The sequence below is a fragment of the Sus scrofa genome, chromosome 13, assembly GCF_000003025.6.
Source record: "Sus scrofa isolate TJ Tabasco breed Duroc chromosome 13, Sscrofa11.1, whole genome shotgun sequence".
Classification (NCBI taxonomy): Eukaryota; Metazoa; Chordata; class Mammalia; order Artiodactyla; family Suidae; genus Sus; species Sus scrofa.
The window spans coordinates 65,448,399-65,474,352 of record NC_010455.5 but is presented as its reverse complement, the minus strand read 5'-3'; the positions used below and the strand labels follow the sequence as shown (position 1 = coordinate 65,474,352).

Here is a 25,954-nt window from a genome sequence, read left to right as displayed (position 1 = left end):
ATGAGAACACCAAGTAGGAGTGAGAAAAGGGCAACAGGGGTTGTTGACATGGTGCTAGAGGATATTAAGAGGAGTGATTGAAGGTGAGAAAGGCTCCACCTTAGTTCTTGCCTTAATGTTTTCTAAAGAGTTGTTTTGAATGGTGTCCTCTGGAGAGGTGATGAGAGAGTATTGCCCTTAAAACCCAGCATTTGAATGTTTTCTAGATGTAGAGAGTGACCGACTCCACCTTTGAGTTTGTTTGAGGGAGACAGAGACGTAGTCTTTGAAAAGAGAACTTCTCAAATACAGCACATAAAGTCCTAGGATCTATAGGAACAGTTTTGAATGTTTCCCTTTAGCAGCATGATTAGCCATGCATTGAAAACCAGAATCAGCCATCCATGGCTAATCTCTCACAGTAAAGACATTGACTTCACTCAGGAACCATTGCATCAAAACATTTTTGTCAGTTGGTGCCATCTTGACATGAATGTATGGGTTGTTTTGTTTGGTTTTATTTTCACAAAAAAAGTGAGACTCAAAGGTCAAAGGTGGCCCCTTTTTACTGTCTCTCTCTGTTTCCCTCTGCCCCGGCATATGGGTCAGCTCAAGCACAGGCAGCATGGAGTTCCTTTTGTGTGTGTGTCTTTGTGATCAGCACTCTGGGAAGCTGGAATCTTAGCTTTTAAGGGGCTTATACTCTCTCTTGTTGGTTAGAAATTTGTCCTTTTGCAGAAAATGAAAGCTGTTGCTTGGTGGAGGGTTTTCAGAAGGCTGTCTCACCCTGTGGTCATTTTGGTGTCTTCACACTCATAGAAGCACAGAGTGTGCCAGTATTCTTTAATGTGAGTGAAGGTGGGAATTCATGGGATTGTATAAGCTAGAAAAGTCCAGAAGTACATGGTATCTAAGCATCCCTAGGTCAGGACTCAAATGCTGTCAAGGCCCTGACTCCCCTTGTCGTGGGCACCCCAAGACCCCTGATGTCCCAGCTTAGCAACCCCAGAGGAGAGATGATCTGAGAGTATGGTTCTTGGAAAGCTGTAGGGAAGATTCTTACAGGCTCAGCCTGGAATCCTCCTCTGACCCAGTCACCAGACAAGGCACCAGAGCATTCTGGTCAGGCCAGATGGACCACCTGGGGTGCCCAGGCAAGCAGGGGTCAGTCGCATGTACATTCTCATTTGTCGTCATCAGAAGAAGGAGGAAGGGAAAAGCCAAAGATGGCCCTCGTAGAGGATTTAGTCCTGGTGGGGCAGGTGGGCCAAGAAGGACCAGGCCAAGGAGAACTTGACTTGCCTGCAAGTGAAGGCAAGAACTGGGGATGTAGGAGTTCCTGTCGTGGCTCAGTGGTTAACAAATCTGACTAGGAACCATGAGGTTGCAGGTTCGATCCCTGTCCTTGCTCAGTGGGTTAAGGACCCAGTGTTGCCGTGAGCCGTGGTGCATGTTGCAGACGCAGCTCGGATCCTGCATTGCTGTGGCTGTGGCTGTGGCCGGCAGCTACAGCTCTGATTGGACCCCTAGCCTGGGAACCTCCATATGCTGCGGGAGTGGCCCTAGAAAAGGCAAAAAGACAAAAAAAAAAAGAACTAGGGATGCAGATGTTTGCACAAGTGGTGAGAAAGCACATTGACAGGCATCCAGAGGGCATGCTTTCTTTTGCAGCCTGGATTTGTGGCCTGGACTCATCTCTGTGACAACATTGCAATGGCTTCTTTTCACCCGTGTGCCCACATCTTGTCTAAGCCCTGGGGAAATGGGCCATAAATGCCAGTTTGGGGTTAGACCAACCAAAAGCTAGATCCTGGCTCCTCCACTTCCTAGCTGTGCAGCCTGGGGCAAGTTGCTTAACCCTTCTGAGCCATCAGCCCTCATCTGCCAAGTGGGCAGAATAATATTACCTGCCTTAAAGGTTTACATGAGGTTACGTATGAAGGTAGGTGACTTTGGACAGTGCAGCCAATGGAGCATGCTTCATAAATCCTGGATGCAGCTGATAGAGCAGGGACTGAGTCTCACTCAGCTTTGTGTCTTCATTTCCTTGTGTAGGCTGGTATCTAGCAGGTCATTTGATAGATGCTGGTGTGAATGGAATCAAAGCCAGGTGAGACACTGACCACAGAGGTACAGGAGGAGGTATTATAGGCAGGAGGATGGGTTCAGGGGATTCCATGCAGGCAGTGGTGTTGGGGTCCACAGGGGGTGGGGGCAGGAGGTGCAGTCTCAGGACCAGACTCTTCAGCAGCTCTCAAATGTTGGGATGAGAGAAGGGTGCTTATATAAGATCCTCTCCCACCTTCAGATTTGGCAGGTCTGGGAAGGTTGCCTCCATGAGCACCAGGGATACAGATGGCCATCCCCAGTGAGATCCCACTGGTTTCTGGGTCACAAACTCACATGGACAGGTGAAGGGCCATGTTGGGCGCTGTGGCCAACTGGAGAGCACTGCCCTGTCCAGTGGGGGCTCAGTCTCACTGAATCTTCTAGTTTTTCAAGAAAAGCTGAAAATTTGGATTTATAATGGGGAACTTCCTGACTTTTAAATGCTGGGAAGAGTCAGATTTTCTGGAAACACTGAGTGACCAAATAAAACACATCTGTAGGCCAGAAAAGCTGTCACTTGGAGCCCTTGGTCCAGGGCAACACTTCTCACCCAGGACGATTTTTTGTCCCCCAGGCAACATTTAACAATGTCTGGAGATAAATTTTGTTGTCATAGCTTGGTGTGGGGGTAGGGAATGCTCCTGGAATCTACAGGTTAGAGGCCAGAGATGCTGCTACACATCTTATAATGCCCAGGACAGCTCCTGCCCCTCATCAAAGACTTATCTGGTCCTAAGGGGAGTTCTTTCTGCCCATGCCCTTAGCCATGGACAGGAAAAAAAGGCAGGGCCACTTGCCACCTAATCTTACACTTTTGGGTCAAAGGAGAGGGCTCTGTCCTTCCAATCCTGAGGAACCAGGGCTGCCATGGCTGAACCCTCCTTGGCACAGTGTAATCATTTTTCATAGTCCACACATTTCCTGTATGTGAAGGAAGCAGCCTGCCACCCTGACCTCTGCAGGCATGAAAGTCATGTGAGAAATGCAGACAGAGAGTGCAAATACACTGCCACCAGAGTCCCCAAGGGCTGGGTGTGTGTGATGTCTGCTGGGGATGATCAGGGTTTTGGCCTCCTCCTGTTCCTAGAGGAATGTTTGGTTTGGGTTCCTCATTCAGTAGTTTCTGGAACTGTACTTGAGGCTATTTCCCGTCCCAACAAAATCCAACCATAAAAAATAAAATGCCTCTAGTCCTTTGCAGTTCAGTAACTATTTGCTGAGCACTCACTGTGGCCAGGCCCTCCTGGGCTGGGTGCCCAAGGGGAGAGAACACTCAGGCAGCTTCCATCTGGTGACTTACAGCGCCTCCGTGTGATCCCCTTCTGAACACCGGTGTCTTCATCCTCCTGAAGAAGCGCAGCCCTGATCATCACTCTCCTGCTCAGAAACCTTCAGAGGCTCCAGTTCCATTCTGACTGCAGTCTGCACTCCTTTAGCCTCTGTGATCTGGCCCACCTCCACTTCAAGCTCATCTCTGCTCTTCTGTTGCTGTGCTTCTCTCTTTGCAAAGCAAACCTTTCCCTCTTCCTGGCTAGGCCTTTGCTCAGGCCACGCCCCTGCCTAAAATAGCTGTCTCTGGCCATTAGTGCAAAGTGAGGTGGCCCTGGTGGTAGCCCCTCCAGCTTCTGCATTCCTTCATCCCACAGGACTCATCTTTCACTCTTTTGCAGCCTTTTCTGCCTCCTGCCTTAGAATTATTTGGCTCTTGACCCTTGACCCCTCCAAACTGGAAAGAGTTAATAAAAAATTCAATACTATATTCCCTTTTCTGGGTAATTTCTCAGCCTTGCTGCTGGCATCCAATGGGTATCAGTTCAGTGTATACCATTACTCCCCAGGCTCTTTACCTGTGCTGGCTTGATTTCCCGGCTACCATATGTGTCATCTCTTTTCACGCTCACAGGGACTCCATGACACTTGTGACACTGTCCTACTTTAACAGATAAGAGAACTAAGTCTTAGAGAAACTGTCACTTCATTCATTCATAGGTTCACTCAACAAACATACCTAATGAGCACCCACTATGTGACAGGCTCTATGGCATTGCTGGGAGGAGTGGGGAAGTGAGACATGGCAGGTTGGGCACCCAGGAAGCTGAAGCTGAGACCTGAATTTAACATCTTAGCAGAATGATTAGGGAGTGACCTTGGGATCCACCCCTTGGGGGTGGAGTACGAAGCAGAGTGAAGCCAAGCCACGTGCAGGCTGGCTTACACAAAGCCTTAGCCAACGGTATGGGAGTTCTAAAGATGGATCGACCCCCAGAGCTGTCCAGGTTGAGACAGGAGAGTTGGCCTCTATGCCTCTTGGATGAGGTGTCAGTCTGTGGAAGGCTTGTCACCTTGTCCTCAGAGGCCATCCCTGAAGGTTACTCTCAGTTGGGGGCTGTTTGCTGCCAGTCGTCTCAGTAGCTGGGGGATCTAAGCATCTGCCTCCAGAAAGTCTCTGCCCTCAGGGGGTTTCCCTTCAAGTGGGGGAACAAGTGACAAATGAATAAGCAAGTAAACAAGCAAAATCACTACTCTTCTCTTTGTAAGTGCAGAGAAGGACACCGGCTCTCATTTTACATGTGAGGAAGCTGAGATGCTGAGAGTTTAAATGGTTTAAAGTCCTGTCTCCATTCCTGGTGTCTGTGACTCTAAAATTCAACCCTCTCCACCCTGTAACCAAGCCTGTGCTTGTCACATAGAGCCTCAAAGTCAAGTGAGAGAGCTGGGGTCTTGATCCTGTAGGTGCTGTGGCAGCTTTATAGGGACACTACAAAATACCTTTCTAGGAGATTGCACTGGACTGGGCATGCAGAACTGGGGACAAGAGTCAGGGCTTTGTTAGGGGCAGCTTCAGTACCTGGTTCCTGCTGGGACTGGTTAGAGAAATGTATTCGTTAGGTTGCTTTGGCTGTAAGTGACAGATAATCCCAGCTTGAAGTAGCTTAACCAGTAAAGCCATAGAAGTGGAAGTTCACCAGGAGGCGGGCTCTGGGTTCAGTTCAGCCAGTTTCTTGGGAGTCATTAGGAGCTAGGTTTCATGTTCTGCCACCTAGGCTGCTCCCTCTCCTGGTCCTAAGAGGCCTGTTGGTAGCTGCTTGGACTCCATGCTCTCTTGTTTGCACTCAGTAGAAAAGCTGCTCAACCTTCTAAGTCCTCTTCCATGCAGCTGTCATGTACTCATCCCTGAACTAACAACACAAACCAGAGTCCACCATCTTAAGTCAAGTTGGGTGTCAGCAACATCCTTGGAATAACTCAGCTGGAGGGATGAATGCAGGGCCAAATTCATGGCTCTATTAGGAAGTAGGAAGGGCAAGAGTGGACACTGGGGAGGGAGCTGGTGTTGCTGCTATGGGGAACAAAGGACTGGGCAGTTTGAAGGCAGGAACCAGTGACAGATTGGATTGAGGAGGGATTTTTAAAAAGTGTCAAAAATAGCTCCAGATTTCCAGTTGCCATGCCAGGGGAGATACTCTCCCGTTGAATGAAATTGAGGGGATGGAGGAAAGGTCACAGATTTGCGTTTAGGTAGTTTGAGTTTGATGTGATGAGGGGACATCCAGACTGTACTGTTTTGCAACAGCTGAAGATATAGGTCTTGGAGGTCATGCAAGGGGAAGCCCAAGAGAAAGTGCCATGGAGATGATGACATGGGTTCTGGTCCCGAGAAGTGGGAGCTGAAGCCAGTAGCGCAAGGGGCAGAGCGGAGCAGGCTGGACTCTTCCCAGCAGAGCTGCTTTGAGGAATTTATGTGACAGGGGACCCTGCCCGTGTGCTTAGTGACAGAGTACAGCGATGCTCACTGCCTCATTGTTTGGAATATAAATAGACTGGAGACAACCTGCTAGTTAATTAGTTATGGTGTATCTGGTATATGGAACCCCAAGCAGCTGTTAGAAAAGGAAAGATGCAAGAGCTACATGGACTGTGAGGGAAAAATCTCTCAGATGTATTGTTAGGTGGGAAAAAGCTAGATGCAAAGAAAACTTTCATTTGTGTTAAAAAAGGACATACACTATCCAAATGTGTGCTTGTCTATGGATAAACTGTTTCTGGAAGATATCAGAGGAAACTTATTAGCAGTTGCCTCTGGGTGGGGTTCTGGGTGTCAGGGACACTTACTTTTCACTTTTTACCTTGCTGGCTGTTAGAGTTCCTTTAAACATGTGCATTTATTACCTATCGAAAAAATTAGATCCTAAAAATAAATATATAAGAAACGGTGTCTTGGGTGTCAGAGTTGTTGACAAGACTGAAGGCCATTGCAGGGTGTCAGAGAGTCTGGAGCAAACCTTGGGCGAGGGGCCACTGGGGAGGCTGAGGCAGTGGCTGAGATTCAGGGAGAAAGGGAGGAGGTGGGGACAGGTGGTTGGGCTCATCACTCACCTCTGTAGGTGCCCAGTTTCCCTGTGAGTTCTGCATGGAAAGTTCTGCTGAGACTCTGCTGTGCTTTTGGATGGAGCCCTCTTTCTTTAGTCACCAGAGCTGGAGGGAGGTCTAAACAGATCTCTGGAACTGCCCTGGAGCTCTTGCTATCTGCTAAGACATCTGGCACTTGTTTGTTTGTTTTTAGGGCCACAGCTGCTGCATATGGAATTTCCCAGGCTAGGGGTTGAATCAGAGCTGCAGCTGCTGGCCTACGCTACAGCCACAGCAATGGTGGATGCGAGCTGGGTCTGCAGCCTATAGGGCAGTTCACGGCAACACCAGATCCTTAACCCACTTTGAGGCCAGGGATCAAACCCCCATTCTCATTAACCTGCTGCGCCACAATGGGAACTGAGATCTGGCACCTATAAGGGCTACATGTAGACAGGTGCAGATGCTGGTAGGAGGCTGCAGGTCAGGAGAAGCCTGGGAAGACATTGCATCAGTGTGTCCTAAGCTACTGCAGAGTCCGGGGCTCTGACCTGTGCAAGGGCCAGAGGAAGGCTGGTCTGTGCCAGTCTGCCACTGGTCATGCTTGAGGCTGAGGGAGCTGGAAGAAAGGACAGGATGACTCAGCTGTCAGGGAGCAGAGAGCAGGCTTCTATCTTCAGTACAGAAGTTTCATGGCTTGGGCAAATAGGGAGGGTATTTTCCCCTCCCCCCAAATAATCATAACAATGCAGTCATATCTCAATAACCATGGGGATTGGTTCCATGACCTCTCTGCCCCCATGGATACCAAAATCCATGGATATTCAAGTCCCTTGTATAAATGGCACAGCATTTGCATATAATTATGCACATTCACCCATACACATTTATGTATGTATGTATGTATGTATGTATGTATTTTTCTCTTTAGGGCCGCACCTGCAGCACATGCAGTTTCCCAGGCTAGGGGTTGAATCAGAGCTGTAGCTGCTGGCCTATACCACAGACACAACAACACCAGATCTGAGCCAAGTCTGTGACCTACACCACAGCTCACCACAACACTGGATCCTTAACCCAGTGAGCAAGGCCAGGATCGAACCTGCATGGATGCTAGTCGGGTTCGTTTCTTCTGCTGAGCCACGACGGGAACTCCTCCCATACACTTTAAATCATTTCTAGATTATTTATAATAGCTAATACAATGTAAGTACTATGTAAATAGTTATGAATACAATGTAAATGCTATGTAAATAGTTGGCAGTTCAAGGCAAATTCAAGTTTTGCTTTTTGGAATTCTCTGAAATTTTTTTTCAAATTATTTCGAGCCACAGATGGTTGAATCTTTGGATGCAGAACACATGGATATGGAGGGCTGACTATAAAATAATAATAATACTATGCAAAATAAAGGAATCTTAGACTCTTCAGGCTGGAGGTAAACTGGAGATAACTTGTTCATTGTTTTCTGACTCATATCCCTCAATGTAATATATTAGTTTGGACTGAGGTCACCTAAACTTGCACCTGTAGCCCCACTTAAAAAGTCCATGAATATGAGGGGATGAAAGGCCCTGAAAAGCTCTGCAGCAAGAATACCTGTCAAATTTTGTTCAAGCAGCTTTTTTTTTTTTTTTTTTTTTTGTCTTTTTTGTCTTTATATGGCCGCCCCCACGGCATTTGGAGGTTCCCAGGCTAGGGGTCTAATCGGAGCTGTTGCTGCCACAACCACAGCAATGCCAGATCCGAGCCACATCTGCGACCTACACCACAGCTCATGGCAACGCTGGATCCTTAACTCACTGAACGAGGCCAGGGATCGAACCCGTAACCCTTCCCCTCATTTCCACTGTACCACGACAGGAACTCCTCAAGCAGTTTTTTTAAAGTTTTTAGTTTTATAGCTGCAATAACCTAGGTTTCAAGGCCATGTGGCCGGTCAGCAATGCAGCTAAGCAGGAACCAGACCCCCTGCTTCGTGCTCCAGTGGGCTGTCTGTTAACCTAAACTGCTTACTGAATTTAGAGGCTATGTCATTGTTTCTCAGAATGGTTCTTTGGAACCCCAGTCTCATGAGATATTAATGGGTTTTGACCTAGGGTCACACTCTGGTCACATCAGCTTAGGACACACAGAATTACAAAGGATGAACAGGTTGATCGGCTGTAGGGCTTCTCAGAATCTTTAATATGATATCCCTGTGAATCACTACAGTAGGGAGGTGATATCTAGGGTTCCTTAATGTATGTGGCCAGGAATTCCTGCTGTAAAGAGCCTCTCTCTGTGGATTTGTTTCATGCACGTGAGTTGAGGGCTTCAGGTCTAGTGAGGTTGATGTTGATTTCTGCACCCCTTCCCACCCTACCCCAAGCATTGCTGCCCTTTCTGTGTTAAAAAGAAATTGGTCGGTGAGGCAGCACCCTCCTACCCCTCTGACACTTGTTTTTCCATGTTCCAGAGCAAAGAGATTGGCCTGCAGATGCATGAAGAGCTCCTGAAGGTCACCAACGAGCTCTACACAGTAAGTCTTGCTCAGGCTCTGCTGCTGTTGGGGATCAGGCCCCCTTTCTTCCGCACCCAGAATTGGAGGGAGGCTGACCAGAGATCTGGGATGATCCTGGTTTTTGCTGTGTCTTTTGATCACAGTGGGTCATTGCAATGGGATGTAATGACTCACAGCCCCAGCTTCTGGTTCAGTATATCTGGGGAGGGGCCGGGGGAAGGTTTAGTTTGTAAAAGTTTACAGAGATCTGGATCCCCTCCCGGCTGTGGGAAGAATGTGTTACCTACCAAAGCAGAAGGCTTAAGGTGTAGGTGGGGAGAACGTGGGTCAGGTAGGACAGGCTGAATCTGGGACCAGCTCCTTACTGACCATGGGACCTGAGACAGGCCTGTAGCTTGCCTGGGTCTCCATATTCTCATCTGCGAAATGGAGCACTGCTCTGAGGATTATGTGAGGTGGGGGTGGGATGAGCATGCCATGCCATCTCAGAGAATTAATTTCATTTAAAAAAATTTTTGTGGTCTTTTTAGGGCCACACTTGCAGCATATGGAGGTTCCCATGCTAGGGGTCAAATTGGAGCTATAGCCTCCAGCCTATGCCAGAGCCACAGCAACGCTTGTTCTGATCCTCATCTGTGACCTACACCACAGCTCACGGCAACACCTGATCATTAACCCACTGAGCGAGGCCAAGGATTGAACCTGTGTCCTCATGGATGCTAGTTGAGTTTGTTAACCACTGAGCCATGATGGGAACTCTGCCATCTCAGAGGAATAACTTCAGAACATTGCAGTTTGGCCCAAAAATGACCTTGCTACCTGCTTGGAGGCAAGATCTAACTGGATTTGGGATGGGTGTTAAAATCCAAGAAGAGTGAATGGGCAACACAAGCACACTGGTTGTGGTGCAGACAGGTATAGTCTGTACTTGAGGAGCTGTGGGCTTCCTAGGGGAGGAGTGAGGAGAGCCTGGGGCAGTGGGGTGAGGTGGCCCAGCAGATGGAGCTACAGGCCCTCCACTCCTAAGGCAGTCAGGCCAGGGGTAAAACTGTTATGTTTTAAATACGTGGAGAGTCCTTATTTGTGTTTGTGTCTGTGTGTTAGAAATTTGAAGAAAATGGATATTTTTTGAAATGTTTATATTTTTGAAGTTTTTTTTAATTGAAGTATAGTTGATTTACAGTGTTGTGTTGATTTCTGCTGTATAGCAAATTGATTCATTTACATACACACACACACACACACACACACACACACACTCTTTTCCATTGTGGTTTATTACAGGATATTCAATATAGTTCCCTGTGCTCTACAGTAGGGCCTTGTTGTGTATCCATTCTAAATGTAATAGTTTGCATCTACCAACCCTAAACTCTCAGCGCATCCCTCTCTCCAAGTCTGTTCTCAATGTCTATGAGTCTGTTTCTGTTTTGCAAATAAGTTCATTTGTGTCATATTTTAGATTCTACTTATAGGTGATACAGCTTGATATTTGTCTTTCTCTGTCTGATTTGGTATGATAACCTCTAGATCCATCCATGTTGCCACAAATGGCATTATTTAATTCATGTTTATGGCTGAGTAGTATTTCATGTGGTGTGGGTGTGTGTGTGTGTGTGTGTGTGTGTGTGTGTGTGTTTAACACATCTTCTGTATCCATTCTTCTGTTGTTGGACACTTAGGTTGCTTCCATGTCTTCTCTACTATAAAATACTGCTATGTATCTTTGTGAATTAGAGTTTCCATCTTTTCCAGATAGATGCCCAGGATAGTCAATATATCCTGAGTGGGACTGCTGGATCACATAGCAACTCTACTTTTAGTTTTCTGAGGAACCTCCATCCTGTTTTCCATTTCCATGTGGCTGCACCAATTTACATTCCCACCAACATATGGAGGTTGCTTATAAAGTTTTTCATTAAAATGGGAAGATTCTGCTACTAAAATTATATTTGAAAATAATATGTACATACATATCTCTGGTATGTAACGAAGAACAGCAGACTGTGAGAAGTCCTCTCTCTTTGGTGTTGTTATCTTTCTATGTCCTCATCCTATACAGCCGGCAGGTGGTAGACCCCTTAGGCCCAAGTGCCTTTGATCAGGAGCCTGGACTTCAGGTCAGAAGTCCAGCCTCAGACTCCAACCAGCTATGGGACTTTGGACCAGGTGTTTGCTTTTCTGGGACTCAGTTTTCCAATCACTAAAATGGGGATAAGAGTGCCTAGCAGTTAATCCATAAAAGTTGAAAGGCCCATTTCTAGGATTCCAAGTTAAGTAGAAAACCTCAAGCCCTGACAGTTTTTAACTGGATCATTGCTCATGGGAAAGGAAGTACTGCTGCTTGAGAAGACATATGACTTTGAGTCAGCAGGGATTGTGGGGGAAAATCACTTTGTGGCTTAAAGCACAGACTCTGGAGCCAGAGACTTGGATTCAAATCCAGCTGATAAACAGAAACAGTGATACCTGTTTGTTACACCTCCTTGTGAGAACTAAAGGGGATCAGATATGTGAAGCACTCTCAAAACAAAGAGAACCAAGAGGCACAACATATCAGAAGTCCCCATAGTCCTGTCACCCATTATCTCTGCCTCCCTGGAGAGTGTGCTTTCCTGCAGTGGGGGAAGTAGAGTGATAAACTGGTGAGGCTGGGAACCAGTGAGATGTTTCTCCTGGGAACTCTGCAGAGAGTTTGGCTCCATCAGGCGCTCCCCCACTGAGGGCCTTGTCATGTTCCTCAGGCACCCCACCTCCACGGTGTTCCAGCACCTGGGGCCACATCCGGGACCCCAGCCGCTCCCTAAATTTTCCTCTGGGCTGTAGCAGGGCTCTTCTGGGAGCTCTCTGTTCACCCCAAATCTCCCCTGCCTTGGCTTCTTCACTGGTGCAGTTACCCCTGCCTGTAGCTGCCCTCCCTCCTCCTCTGTGTATCTGTGTCATACCTACTTTTCAAGCTCAGACCAAACTTTACCACTTTAAGAAAGCCATCACCTCTGGGCCTCAAATTCCTACCTCAGTTTTTAAAACCCCCTTATGTTATCTTGACTGTCTCTGCCTTGTCTCTTCTCTTGGCCTGTATAGTCCTAGAGTCAGATCTTGGTGAGAAGCACTGCACGGAAGGCCTGCAGACTCAGTTTGAACCCAGCTGTATGGTCTAAGGCGAGTCACTTGAGCTCAGTCTCACCTCTGAAAGGCGGGGCTGGCAATGGAGCCTTTCTCCAGTTTGTAGGCAGGGCAGGCAGTTGTCAGGGACCAGGAGGATGAAGCTAGTGCCCAGCACAGTGCCCTGAATCCAGCAGGTGCTCCAGGCACATGTGTCCCTGCTGGCCACAGGGAAGGGCGGTTGGACAGAAATGCTGCTGGTGTTAGACACACAGGCCAGGTGGGCAGGCTGGTCCCTGCTTGCCATCTCCCAGAAGCCTGGCGATGATCTCAGAGCAGGTGGGGGAGGGCAGCCCCTCCCCAGCTCTCTCTTTTTGCCTTTTGCTGCAGAGGAGTGAGAACATTCCAGTGCCATAAGGACCCCCGCCAGGTCATTTGTTGATGGTAGTGAGTTTCAGTAGTTGCCCAGAAGCTCATTTGAATTCAGACGTTTGGGGCTTTTGTGGACTTGGCACCACAGGAGGCCTAGTGGCAGGCTGTGAACATTTCAGGAGTTGGTCTTTGAAGTGTCTTGTACATCCTTGCTGTTCCCAGGGTACTTGTTGAAGGATAGAGGGAGGGATCTATGGATAAATGAGAGAAACTGGCTTTGCCTACAAGTAGTTTAGAATCTGCACAGGGAGACAAGAAGAAACTTGTGAACTGATGATGCAGCTGCCTAAGACAGAGCCTAGTATGTGATGGGTATGTGCAGTCCCCAGCCTGGCCAAGTGAAATGTTTTCCTTGGACCCTATTTTCCTTATGTTTAAACAAGGATAATAATAGCAACTGTGGCCAAAATGTATCTCATGCTGTATTAGACATTTTACACATATTTAATGAACACACATTTTACAGAAAAAGAAAGTTAGTCACAAAGAAGTAAAGCCTTGCTTAAGGCCTATATATCAGTTATCAATTGCTGTGTAACAAATTATGTCAAAACTCAGCGGCTGAAAATGACAACCATTTTATTTGCTCCTGATTCTATGGGTTGGTGATTTGGGCTGGGTTCCACTTGGGCCACTGACATGGCTACAGTTTCCTAGCCAATTGAAAAAAGAGCCCAAAGTGGGAAAACCCCAATGGGCAAGCACTTTTCAAGTCTCTCTTTGTATCAGATTTGCTATTATCTTATTGTCCAAATCAAGTCCACAGCCATGCCCAGAGGGATGGAGAAGTAAACTGCTTACGAAGTGACAATGTAAGAGGCCACAGGGAGGTCACTGTGGCCATCTTTACAAACACTCTGCCACAGCACCCAGTTGCTGCTGGCCCTCTGGACCCCAATCCCATGCCTCATTACCAGGGATTTCTTTTGAGCACTTCTGGTTACTGAGCTTTTGGATGTTCCTTCTTCCACCAGCCCCAGAGTTATGACCACAGGGACTGAGGAGGAAATAATGCAGAGAAAGGGTTATCCAATAAGCCCCACTTTTTTTTTTCTTTTAGTGTTTTATAGAGGAGATGGAACTGGGTATGATGAAGATAGAGATGAATGCTCAAGGCCACCTACTCCTTACTTTAGGGAAAAGGCTGGTCTCCATGTGGCACCAGGAAGGATGCAGAGATGATTGAGGGCTGGGCATTTTGTTAGTTCGTTTGTTCTGTGATTCATTGGTTCATTCATTCATTCACTCAACAGGGCTTCCCTCTGCCCAGACCTCATTGCCTGGAGGTGCTTGTCTTTCTAAAATACGCAAGTGCACATGCACTCACATGTGCGCACACACACACACACACACCCTACACATCACACCTCACCTCTTTTCCCCTGAACCCCCATCAGCCTGATACACTATATCTCTTGATTATCATGTATTGGCCTGGGAGGAAAAAAAGGGCCGAAGGTGAGAGTGTGGGCCAGGGTGCCAGCCTTTCCAGAAGAGGCAAAACAACAACAAAAAACCCACTCTGTTTTCATTGTTCAGCTAAAAAATACATTCAGATTTTCAATATGGTTCTAGATCCTGAAATGCACCTGCTATACTTTGAACTGATAGCATTGTAGCATTCCCCACCTGGCCCTCCCCTGTGCTCAGTATTCCTGCTCCAGGTTCTCCCAGGCAGGGCTACTGGCCTACTTTCTAAGCCCAGCACTGCTAGCGGACCCTGAGACTTGGAGTGTCCACACCAAAGCTGGTGACAGGTAGACACTAATTAGAGTAATGCATGGGCTCTACCTTTTTCCTACCTGAGCTGTGATTTGATTGTACACTGAGCTTAAGGGTATAAAAATTAACGCTGAGCCCCCCTGACAAATTTTTGCAAAGATATCTCCCTCCTGATGACCACTCTCAGGAATGTGGGTGGTGGAGAGAGCCTGAGACTGGGACTCAGCAGCCTGGGTTCTGGCCCCAGCTCTAGCCCAGCCCACATGTGTCTTCCTGGACTGACGTCTGTCATCACTGAGGTACAACCACTGTTGTTTGCTCATGCATTTGGGCCCTCTGCCACTTAATAATTTTCTTTAAATTGGCTTGTATATTTTTAAAAACTCTCTCTGTCCTAATTAATTAGTGGATAAACAGCCTTGTGTACTAGAAAGTGCACAGGTTTTAGAGTCAAATGGACCTGGATTCAAGGCCCTGTCACTTATTGAATTTTAGGGATGAGAAGTCTAAGGGATGAGAGAGGTAGGGTAGCCAACGCAAGGTCCCCCCAGCTGGGGAGTGGCAGGGCCTGCTTCAAGTCTACTCCAAAAAAGTACTTATATAAATACATTTGACTATTTGTATAAACACATATATAAACCACTTACATATGTTTATTTTGGAAGGAAATGATACTTCACATTAGCAAATGAAAAACAATTTTGTATAAACAGAAGGGTCCCATAAGTTAAATGAAGATGAAACAATGTTAATTCTTGCTGGTGCCTTCAAAGCAGACAGTAGACATGGGAGTACCTGACTGATGTTTTTTCCCTCCTAATTCTTCCAAGAGAATCAAAAAAGGTTCATAACACATCTGTAACACCTGAAATCACCTTGCTAACACAGCAGTTCCCTTCATACACTTTTGGAATCACCAACCCAGAGCAAGTTAGTTGGGCTCTGATCCTCAGTAGCCCCATCAGCAAGATGAAGGCACAAAGCTCAAGGAACTTGGAGGCTCCTCTCAAGCCTTTCTCTTTATGCCATGCTGCCCTGGGAGGGAGACCAACTGTGGGTGAGAAGGACTGCCACCACCTCCTGGTCAGGGTGTAAGGCCGGTTTCCTCTAGGGATGGCTGTGGTCCTAAAAACAAGGTGGGGAACGAGAGTTCCCTCACCCTTCTCAGCCCTCTCACAAAGACATTCCTTTACTCACTCACTGGATATTTCCTGATCATCAGTGTGTGCAGAGGATACTTGGCTACAACATGTGACAAGTGTCTTAGTGGGGTTATGCGTACAGTGTCAGCAGAAAGAGATGGCCTTGGATTTGGAGCTGAATGACAGTGGACTTTCCTGGGTGGAGAGGGAGGCAGAGGGATCAGCACCCATGGCCACAGAAAAGCCAGAAGCTGGGGTATGGGATGAGGAGCCCCTGTTCAGCCAATCAGTATTTGTTTGTGAGTCATGCAGTAAGTCTGGCCAGCCGGGACCAGGACTGATATGAGTAGTGGGGAGGCTAGTAGAGAAGGAAGTCTGCCTTCTGGGACTCATTCAGTAGCAAGAGACTGGAATCCACAACGACCTGGCATATGGAAAAATGGCAATTTATTGAGTCTTAGAGGCTGACACATTTGTTTTATTGTTTCTCTCACCATTATTCCGAGGGCAGAGAAGGGATCTGTCTTCCATACAGTAGTATTTCCAGCCTTTTTGTAGTACCTGGCACATAATAAGCCGTTCAATAAATATTTAGTAAGTTAAGGTGCAGTTGCCCCTGCCCAATACACTCACCAGATCAAAGGCAGTAGAACTGCACATCCTCTCTTTTTCCTTATTCCCTCCCTCACTTTTCTCCCTCCTTCCCTATCTCCCTCTGTCCCTGACTTCTCCCCAGCAGTGACAAAGATGGTCCATTCCCTGCCACCTAAGCTCACTTCCTGTCGGCTCAGCGCCCCCTAGTGGAATGCGAACCCTCCCTTCCCAGTGTTTCCAGCGAAGCCCCAGGGCTGTCTCTAATTGGCCTGGCCGGAGTCCCAGGCACTGTGGCCAGATTAACATACTGTTTACTGATTGGTCAGGCCCGAGTCTCCAGCCCACACCCAGGGATTGGAGGGTTGTGTGGGTTTCTTTTGAACCACGTGGACTCAGAATAGTGTAGGGAAATTTGGAGGATTTCCTCAAAGAAAATCAGGAAGCCTTTACAGAAGAAGGAGGACTGGATGATCCTGGGTAGAGAGAAATAGATGTTCCTTGAGGGGGAAGATCCGGGGGAGGAGAAGAAAGTGGCTCCAGTTTTTAAACAAACACCTGATGTTCTTCTACCTGTAAGCTGTTCCTCAAACTTAGTTGGCTCATGCTTCTACTGGGCTTAATGCTGACACTACTCCCTTTGTGGGAATACTCTGCCCACACCCTGCGCCATATCTACCAAGCTAAAAGCTATTCTTCCTTCAAGGTTCAGTTTAGGTATCGCTTCCTCTAGCACCCTGTACTCCTCTGCTCATTGCACTTATCACACCCTGCACAATCATCTGTGTCCCCACTAAAGTAAATATTCTGTGAGGACAGAGACTATATCTGTCTTCTACGTTGCAGTATTTCCTAGTAAGTTTCTAGTGCAGTCTCTAGCACATAATGAACTGTTGAATAATAGTTAATGACTGAAAGTAGCCATTCCCTTACCCTTGAATACCTTCTCCAGATCAAAGGCAGAGGAACTGTACCTTCCCTATTTTATCCTACCTCTACCCTCTCATCCATCTACCCACCCACCCACCTTTTTATCTGTTTATCTATCCATCATTTCATCCATCCATTCACCCACCTGCCCACCCACACATTTATACAGCCAGTCATCCAGCCAGCTGTCATTCATTCATTTATGAACAAGCATATGCAAATATATATTGATACTTGTTGGGTACCAGTGTCTGTTCTAATTCAAAGAATACAATCATGAATGAGCTCCTTTCCCTTGTGGACTTTAGACTCTAAGTTCTACAGAGACTGTAGGCTGCACACAGTGTGGGTGGTCAGGTTGAAAATCAGATACTTCTCTTTTCCTTCAAGGATGTCTTTGGCATGCACTGGCCCCAGGTCTCACCCCATGCAAACTCTGTGTGACCTGCAGATGGCCCTGCCTGTGGGGTAGAGGAAGCATACATAGACTGCATTGTTGAGAACCTGTTTTCAAAAAACTGATCCTTATCCTGCCCCAGCATGTTCCTTTATTAATTCTGTCCACTTTCAGATAACCATGGCCTTATTTTGCATTTGAATGCAGAGCTGAAGAGCTGTGCACATAGTATCTTCCATCTTTCAAGATCTGAGGATTTGGTGGGGTGGGGGGATGGAAAAGGCAGCATATATATGGCAAAGGCAGCATGATTACCAGAAAATGCAATGTCGGCAGCTTGGAAGGCCCATTTCTCTGGCGTGCTGTGACTTTGGCCACATGCCTGCAATTTCTGGGCCTCAGCTTCCTTCAATGACAGGTTAATACACCAAGGTTTCTAGAGGGTCTCTGAGAACCTATGAAACTGATTTAAGTCCAAGAACAGTGGTCTTCACTTATAGGCCCCTACCTGGTACTTCTCAGCCTGTGTTAGACTTGTTGTGGGAGGTCCTCCCTGATGGGGTCTGAGGGCTGGGAAGTGAACTCCCAGCTGAACTGTGTGGGTGTCTCCGAGGGCCCCTCCAGAGATCCCAGTGACTTGGCTGAGATGAGCTTCTGTATCCACCTCTGCTCCCTTCCCAGCCCCCTACTGCTGTCAGCCCAGAACTCTATAGTCACGGTGACTGGACCTCCCTCCCAGCCACACTTCTCTGGTCAATGCCAGGTGGCCAGAGAGGACAAGTCTCTGCCATCATCACCCAGCAAATTGTGGGAGGGCCAACCCTCAAAACTGGGTCTCCCAAGTTCCTGTGGGGTGAAGGGTCCTTTCATCCCTGTGTCATGGTTTCCTCATGGCAAAGTGGGGATGATCTAGCATCTACCTCACAGAGTTTTTGTGAGAAATAAGTGAGTTCATATGTGATGTGCTTAGTGCTAGGCCTGGCATGTTATAAGTGCTCAGTAAGTGTTAGCTGCTGATGTTATTGTTCTCATGCTGCCTCCCAAGATTGGAGTAAGGGTTAGTTGAAATTCTCCTTGGGGATAATATAAATGTACAACTAGGTCACTTTGCTTTTACAGCAGAAATTGACAGAACATTGTAAATCAACTATAGTAAATTTTTTTTAAAAAAAGGTTTGAAAGCTCTGAAGTAATAGATGATGTTTTGTATTATTTAACACCTCTTGGACTGGCAGTATTGAGCAGACTGTTCTAGATATTGAGCTATGGGCCTTTCATGCTGAAATCCATGTTTTAGGTAATTAAAAGAAATATCTAGAGAATTCTGAACATAAATCATTAAACTCATTTCTGATAGGTCCCCAAGCAAACTCTTTTGTGGCAGCTGTCTGATGTCAGTCACCCTGGGTGATCAAGTTCACCGTTATTCTTGGGATCAGGAATTGCCAATTGGATCACATAGAGTTTGGGCCAAGGGTTTTCAGGGTTCTCCAAGCATCAGAGACTGTACTGGGAAGTCTGGCATGATGGAGGATGGGAAGGGTACTCTGTGGTTCAAGAAGAGTAGAAAAGTGAGCAAAGGAAAATGTGGGAGACTGAGAACATCCAGCTGGGGTGCTGACCTTGACCGAGTGGTTGGATGCTTGCATGGGATGATCAGACAGGAAGATCAAGGTGTGAATGGAAACGCTCTCTCTTCCTCTGAAATACCCAATGCACATGATAAATTAGTGGTGAGATAAGCAACCTCAGCAGCTGAAATACCAAAAAAAAAAAAAAAGAATTTAGCCATAATCATTGACCCAGAAAGGATATGAAGTTCAGAACTGCACAGTGAAGGAGCAGAGAAGCCAAGATGTCTGTGAATGTGGAGGGTTAGAGGAAAAGTTCAAGAATGGGTTAGGGGCCAGAGACACACTTCAGCAGGCCCTCCAAACTCTTAGCCGTGTTATGTTCTGGGAGCCATGGCTTAAAAATGGTTGAGAGTAGGTGGCTGCTCTGGTTACCTGTAAACCTGCAGTCATTTGCTTTGACCACTAGATGTCGAGAACACATTGATCAGGCATACTTTCTGGCCCATGGGGTTGTTTGGAAATAAGCTTAGGGGAACTGGCAAAAGGAGTGGATGAAATCAGCAAGAATGGCTGGTGGCTTTAGGGCAACTGCAAATGAGCAAAAATAGGTGGGATGCAGAGAAGTCTTTCCACCAAGACCCACAAGGAAAGTTGATTGCATGTTTTCATTTATTGTTTTGAAACTTGGGGAGGTGTTCAGGATGAAAGGAGGGAGAAATGTGGTCTAGGATATATATTTTTTCATATTAGCTAATGTTATCTAGAGTTTGTGAGGATTTTCCTGAGGTCAAGTGAGTAAGTTCAAGATTTTCAAACTCTCAGACCAAATCAGGATTGTTGATGGTGGTGGTGATAGTAGCAGCTAATGCTTACAGGGCTCTTCTCTGTGTGGTTGGTATTGCTCTCAGCACCTTATAAAAACTAATTCATTTAGTCCTCACAACAAATCTCTGGGGTAGGTGCCAGTATTATCCCCATTTTATAGATGAGGGAGCAGAAGTCAGAGGGGTTGTGTGACTTGGCCAAGGACACATCTGGTAAGTGGCAGCATCAGGATTCAGCCCAGACATTTGGGCTAGAGTTCTTATTCTTGCCCGACATGCTCTGCAATAGATATTGCCCCACTGACTCCTGACGTATGACAAAGAGCTTCCTAAATAACAGATCAGTGCTGTGATTTCATGATAAGAGTCACAGAAGAATTCCTCATTCTGATAAACTCATTTCACATGAGAAGGAATAAGGTTATAATGTTGACCAGTAATTCATCCTGAGTTCCTTGACTTAAAGGGCCTGGTTAGGCAGAAGCACATCCCATCCCCAGGAGGAAGCCTCTGCTCTAGTAGCTGTTGTAGTCATCCAAACAACAGTAGAAGAGAACCAGCAAGGCTCAGGAGCCATGAATTTCAGAAATTTCTTAGTATAGAAAAATGATCATAAACTTGACATTGCAAAGGAAAAATGTACTTCTAGTTGGAGACTGGGAGATAGAATACTGTTGGTATGGGACTGGCCCAGCTTGCTCTCAGGCCGCCAAAAATAGTCACGTATGCTGAGCAAATGGTAATGAATTAAGAAAGGGTACCATAGGACAGAATAAGTGGTGAATTAAAAGTCTGAGACCAGGTTTCTAATGGGGTTAGATATGCATTTACTGTGGACCCTCCATTCTACTCCTAGATATTTATCCAGGAGCAGTGAAAACATAAGTCCACATAAAGAATTGTACAAGAACATTCTTTTTTTGTTTGTCTATTTTTTTAAAGGCTTCACTCATGGCATACGGAGGTTCCCAGGCTAGGGGTTGAATCAGAGCTGTAGCTGCTGGCCTGTGCCACAGCTAGGCCAGATCTGAGCCGAGTCTGTGATCTACCTCACAGCTCATGGCAGGATTCCCAACCCAATGAGCGAGGCCAGGGATGGAACCTGTGTCCTCATGGATTCCACTGAGAATGGATTCCACGATGAGAACTCCTGTATGTGGACATTCTTAGCAGCTTTATTCGTAATAGCCTGAATCTATAAACAACCCAAATAACTATCAACATATGAACAGATAAACAAATTGTGGTATAGGCATATAAGGGAACTACTCAGCAATAATAAAGAACTGCTGCATGCAACAACATGGGAGAATCTCAAAAACAAATTATGCTGAATGAAGAAGGGTAGACATAAAAGAGTTGTGGGTTTGTTGTTGTTGTTATTTTTGTCTTTTGTCCTTTTAGGGCCACACCCACAGCATATGGAGGTTCCCAGGCTAGGGGTGTAACCGGAGCTGTTGCTGCCGGCCTACGCCAGATCCGAGCTGCGTCTGCCCCACACCACAGGTCATGGCAATGTCAGACCCTTAACCCACTGAGCAAGGCCAGGGATTGGACCTGCAACCTCATGGTTCCTAGCCAGATTTGTTTCCGCTGCACCACGGTGGGAACTCCCCCAAAAGAGTTTATTATACTTTACAGCTTCATGTATGTGAAGTGCCAGAACATGCAAAACCAACTGACAGTGACAGAAAGCAAATTGGTGATTGCCTGGGGCTGGGCAAGGGGGGCAGATCAACTGGAAAGGGGCACGAGAGATCCTTTTGGTGTGATGGGAGTGATTTATATCTTGATTGAGTTGATGACACATGGATGTAAAGTCTGGGAACTATACTGATAATGCTGTATGATCTTGGATAAGCCATTTAGTCCTTCTGGGCTTTAGTTTCCCTATCTGTAAAATTTGGTCATTGGATTAGATTATGTCTAGGATTTCTTCTGACTCAAAAATTCCCTTGTTATAATCATATTCAATGCTTAAAATGGAAGTAGAATAGTAAAGTCCAATTTGCTTTACAGGAATTCATTTTATAGCCAAGGATGAGTTTATTTCTGAGAGCATAGAATATGTATTAGGTTATTCAATAATATTCCTTTTGGGAACAGGGCCATTTACAGGCCAATTTTACTTAAGGAAACAGCTAAGAAAATGATCTGTGTGTGAGTAAGAAGGATGTTCCCATGGAAATCCCCAGGAGGAGGGCCTCTTCCAATGACACTATGGGGAGGAAGAGGGATGCAGGAGTCATAGCTGGCAGGGCTGGAGAGGGCAGCTGAGGAAGGCCATGCTCACCATGTCACCTCTGAGGACCCACAGGTGCTGGGGGCTGTGGGTGCCCTTTTAAATTTCCTCTTTGCTGGTCCATTCTGGGCACTTAGTAAGGATTTAATAATGGTGATGATGATGATGGTGATGGTGATGAAACTGCTATGATGATGCTCCTCCTTTTCTCAGACAGTTTGTGCAAAAGTGAAGAGCTAGGGGAGGAGGGCAGGGATGGAGCTGACGGGGCACAGAACTTGGAAGGGGGCTGGCAGCACGAGAGCCATAATAGCTTGTTGTTTCCCCATGCTCGCGTGTCCCCAGGTCATGAAAACCTACCACATGTACCACGCAGAGAGCATCAGTGCGGAGAGCAAGCTGAAGGAGGCCGAGAAACAGGAGGAGAAGCAGTTCAACAAGTCAGGAGACCTCAGCATGAACCTGCTCCGGCATGAGGACCGGCCTCAGCGCCGCAGCTCCGTGAAAAAGATTGAAAAGATGAAGGAGAAGGTGAGTGAAGGCCCCTGCCAGCGGGAGGTGTCAGGGTGGGGCAAAACAGAGAGGGCCAGGCTCCCCACAACCTCGGCCTCCCTCTCTGCACCCTGAGGGGCTGAGGTAAAATCCTGCTGCCAGCCTCTGCTCTCCTGGAGGTTAGTGTCATGCTGGAGACAGGGCTGGCTATGCCTCTGCTAGCACTTGTTAGGCTTTGGGCCAGGGTCAACAGTGGGAAGAGGTGCATAGCTGCCAAGAGAGCTGAACTTTGTTGAGACCCATGTCAGCAAGCACGTTCATGGAGGTGGGGCCTTCCCTGGAGGTCAGTTTGGTGGCTGGGGAGTTGATTGACACTTAGCATGTCTCAACAAGAGGGAACAGCACTGGGCTACCAAGTAGCACCTGGGCACCAGGTAAAGAACCATTCTGAAATTGTTGCTGCCAAGCCCAAGCCAGCCCACTTAGAATCTTTGTGTGCTGGTGCTGGAAAAGTGCTTCAGTAGGGCATAGTGAAAGTGCTAGTTTCGGAGTTAGACAGGCTGGGTTTTGAAGAAGCTATATTTACAACAAGTCTCTGAACTTCAGTTTTAAAATCTGACAGCTATGGCAAACAAATCTGTTCCCTAATGTCAGCTCTGATCAGTTGGTAGCGGCTGCCCAAGGCTCTACGTTGAGGATTGTGAGCCCTCTCCAGGCTTTGGTTAAAGACTGTGCTGTGATCGGACAATTAATGATGTCTGTCATGGCCAAGGTATTTAGAGAGGTATTGTAACATGCTGTTTTTTTTCATCCGAGACTAGGTTACTTTTCAGATTCTATTCTTCTTAAAAGATTATAATTTTCTTGTTGAATTCTCTTCATTCATTCATCCCATGCCGTAGCAAACATCTTCTGAACTCTTTCTATTTGCCAAACATTGCATCAGTTATTTATTTGGTCTTCTCTGAGACTAATTCTATGATCATATGATCCTACCATTCTTAAAAATTGTAGGAGATTGAGTGGGAACAAAACCCAACAGGGCCTGGGGAAGTTACAAAAGTAACCAGAGACAAATAGAATAAAATTTCAGGGTAATTCCAAAGGCAAAGAAAAATATGCTCCCCAATAACCAGGCAGAGACTCAGTTTTAAAAATGGGCAAAGGATTTGAATAGACATTTCTCCAGAGAACATATATGAGTGGCCAATAAGTGAAACGATGGTCAGCATCCTTAGTCATTAAGAAAATGCAAATCAAAACCACAGTGAGGTACCACTTCACACCCACCAGGATGGCTAAAATAAAAAAGACAGATAATAAGTATTGGTGAGGAGGTAGAGAAGTTGGAACCCTTATACATTGTTGGGGGGAAATGTAAAAATGGTGCAGCCACTTTGGAGGACTAGTCGGACAGTTCCTCAAAATGTTAAACACAGAATTACCATATGACTCAGCTGATCTACTCTTAGATGTCTACCCAAGATAAACAAAAAATATGTTCATACAAAAACTTGCACATGAATGTTCATAGCAGCATTATGCATAATAGCCAAAGGGTAGAAACAACCCAAATAAATAAATGTCCATCATCCAATGAATGAATGAATGAATAAAATGTGTTAAATTCCTGTAATGGAATATTCAGCCATGAAAAGGAATGAATATACTGCAGCATGGATGACCCTTGAAAACAGAATGCTAAGTGAAAGAGACCAGTCACAAAAGACCCCATAGTGTATGATTCCATTTATATGAAATGTCCAGAAAAATCCATAGATACAGAAAGTATATTATTGGGTGTTGGGAACTGGGGCAGTAGAGAATAGAAAGTGACTGCTAATGGGTACAAGGCTCCTTTGGGGGTGATGAAAATATTTTAAATCTAGATAGTGGTGATAGTTGTACAACTCTGTGAATATATTAAAAATAAATTTAAAAAGAAAAGAAGCAGGCAGGAAATTTCAGAACTACAACATAGGAGGGTATATAGATGGCTAGAGAAAGCTCTGGCAGGGGAGTCTGGAGATGAAGTTTGAGTTGAGCGTTGTGTGCTAGTTAGCCATTTGGCATGGACAACCACTTCTCTTCAATTTTCATTTCCTCATGTGTAAATTGGATGAATTAAACTAGGATATCTTTAAAATCCTTTCCAGGGATAACATTTTATGAATCCATGAAGACCTGGAAATGGTCTCAGGGTCATATACCCCCTGGAAATGGGCCAGGCATATGAAAACTCTCTGTGGAGGTTGGGAGTGTGGCTGGTCCAGGATGGAAGTGCTAGAAGTTTGTTACTAGAAATTCCCAGAATAAGTGGATCCTGGAAAAAGGTCAGAAGAGGTGTCCGAAGAGCATTGAAAGGCTGACCGTGGGGGCACCTCTACTGAACAGCTGGAGAACTCGATCTGGAGTAAGGAAGGTTGAGAGTGCTGAGGTGAAGGAAGAAACCCTGTTTCTTTAAGGAGAGCTGTGTTTCTACTCAGCAGTGTGATGCATCTGAAAGGGGAGGAGAACCGCTTTCCAACGTATGGACTCTTTACTGCTTCCTGCCCAGGATGGCCCAGAACAGAAGCAGCTTCCCAGGGAGGCAGCCCAACTCCTGGGCAAGACTGCACTCGGGCTGCCCCACCCCCTTCTCACCACCCCTCATGTCAGACATCCAGTGAAAATCATTTCATGCTGCCCATGCAGGGACTATTCCGGGGGTTGTAGACCTGGCCATGAACAGGCCCATCAAGTCCTTAACTTCATAAGAGCTTACTTTCTAACAGGGGACACTGAAAATCAGCAAGTAAGCTAAGGGGTAAAAATATAATTTTGCCTAGTGAAAAGTGATTATGAAATAAAATTGAGGAACCCCGATGTCCTTCAGTAGGTGGAGGGATAAGTAACTGGTACATCTAGACAATGGAAGGTTATTCTGTGCTAGGAAAAAAAAAAAAAAAAAGGAGCTATCAAGCCATGGGGAGATATGGAGGGACCTTAAATGCATGTTACAAAGTGAAAGAAACCAATCTGAAAAGGCTACATACTGTATGACTCCAACTATATGACAGTCCCGAAAAGGCAAACTGTGGAACAATAAAAAGGTCAGTGGCTACTAAAGTTTAGGTGGGAGGGAGGGGGTCAGAGAATTTTTAGGGCTGGGGAACTGCTCTGTCTGATACTGTAATGATGGACACATGCCATTATACCTTTGTTCAAACCCACAGAATATACAACACCAAGCATGAACCCTGAACTAAACCGTGGCTTCTGGGTGACAGTAGTGTGTCAATATAGGTCCATCAGTTGTAAAAAATGTACCCTGTGGGAAAAGGAGGGTATGCAGGAAATCTCTGTACTTTCCTCTCAATCTTGCTGTGAAGCAAAAACTGCTCTAAAATAAAAATTCAAATAAAGATGAAAATGTTCACTAAAAATTGAATAAAGATTAAATAAGTGGGAAATGTAGGGCAGGACAGAGTGTGGGAAGAGACAGTGGAGATGCTGGGGACACACTTTAGCAAGATTGTCGTCAGAGGCCCACTCGACTATGTAACCATGGTAAGCAGCCACA

General features: G+C 46.2%; 1 protein-coding gene across 1 annotated transcript in view; it reads left to right on the top strand.

Annotated features, from left to right (window-relative positions):
- The window catches only part of SRGAP3 (SLIT-ROBO Rho GTPase activating protein 3), a 392,297-nt gene that overhangs the window by 285,540 nt on the left and 80,803 nt on the right, over positions 1–25,954 (top strand). Inside the window, 2 exon segments of the mRNA XM_021071097.1 lie at positions 8,897–8,959; positions 22,246–22,431. Coding sequence (XP_020926756.1) covers positions 8,897–8,959; positions 22,246–22,431 — 249 coding nt within the window.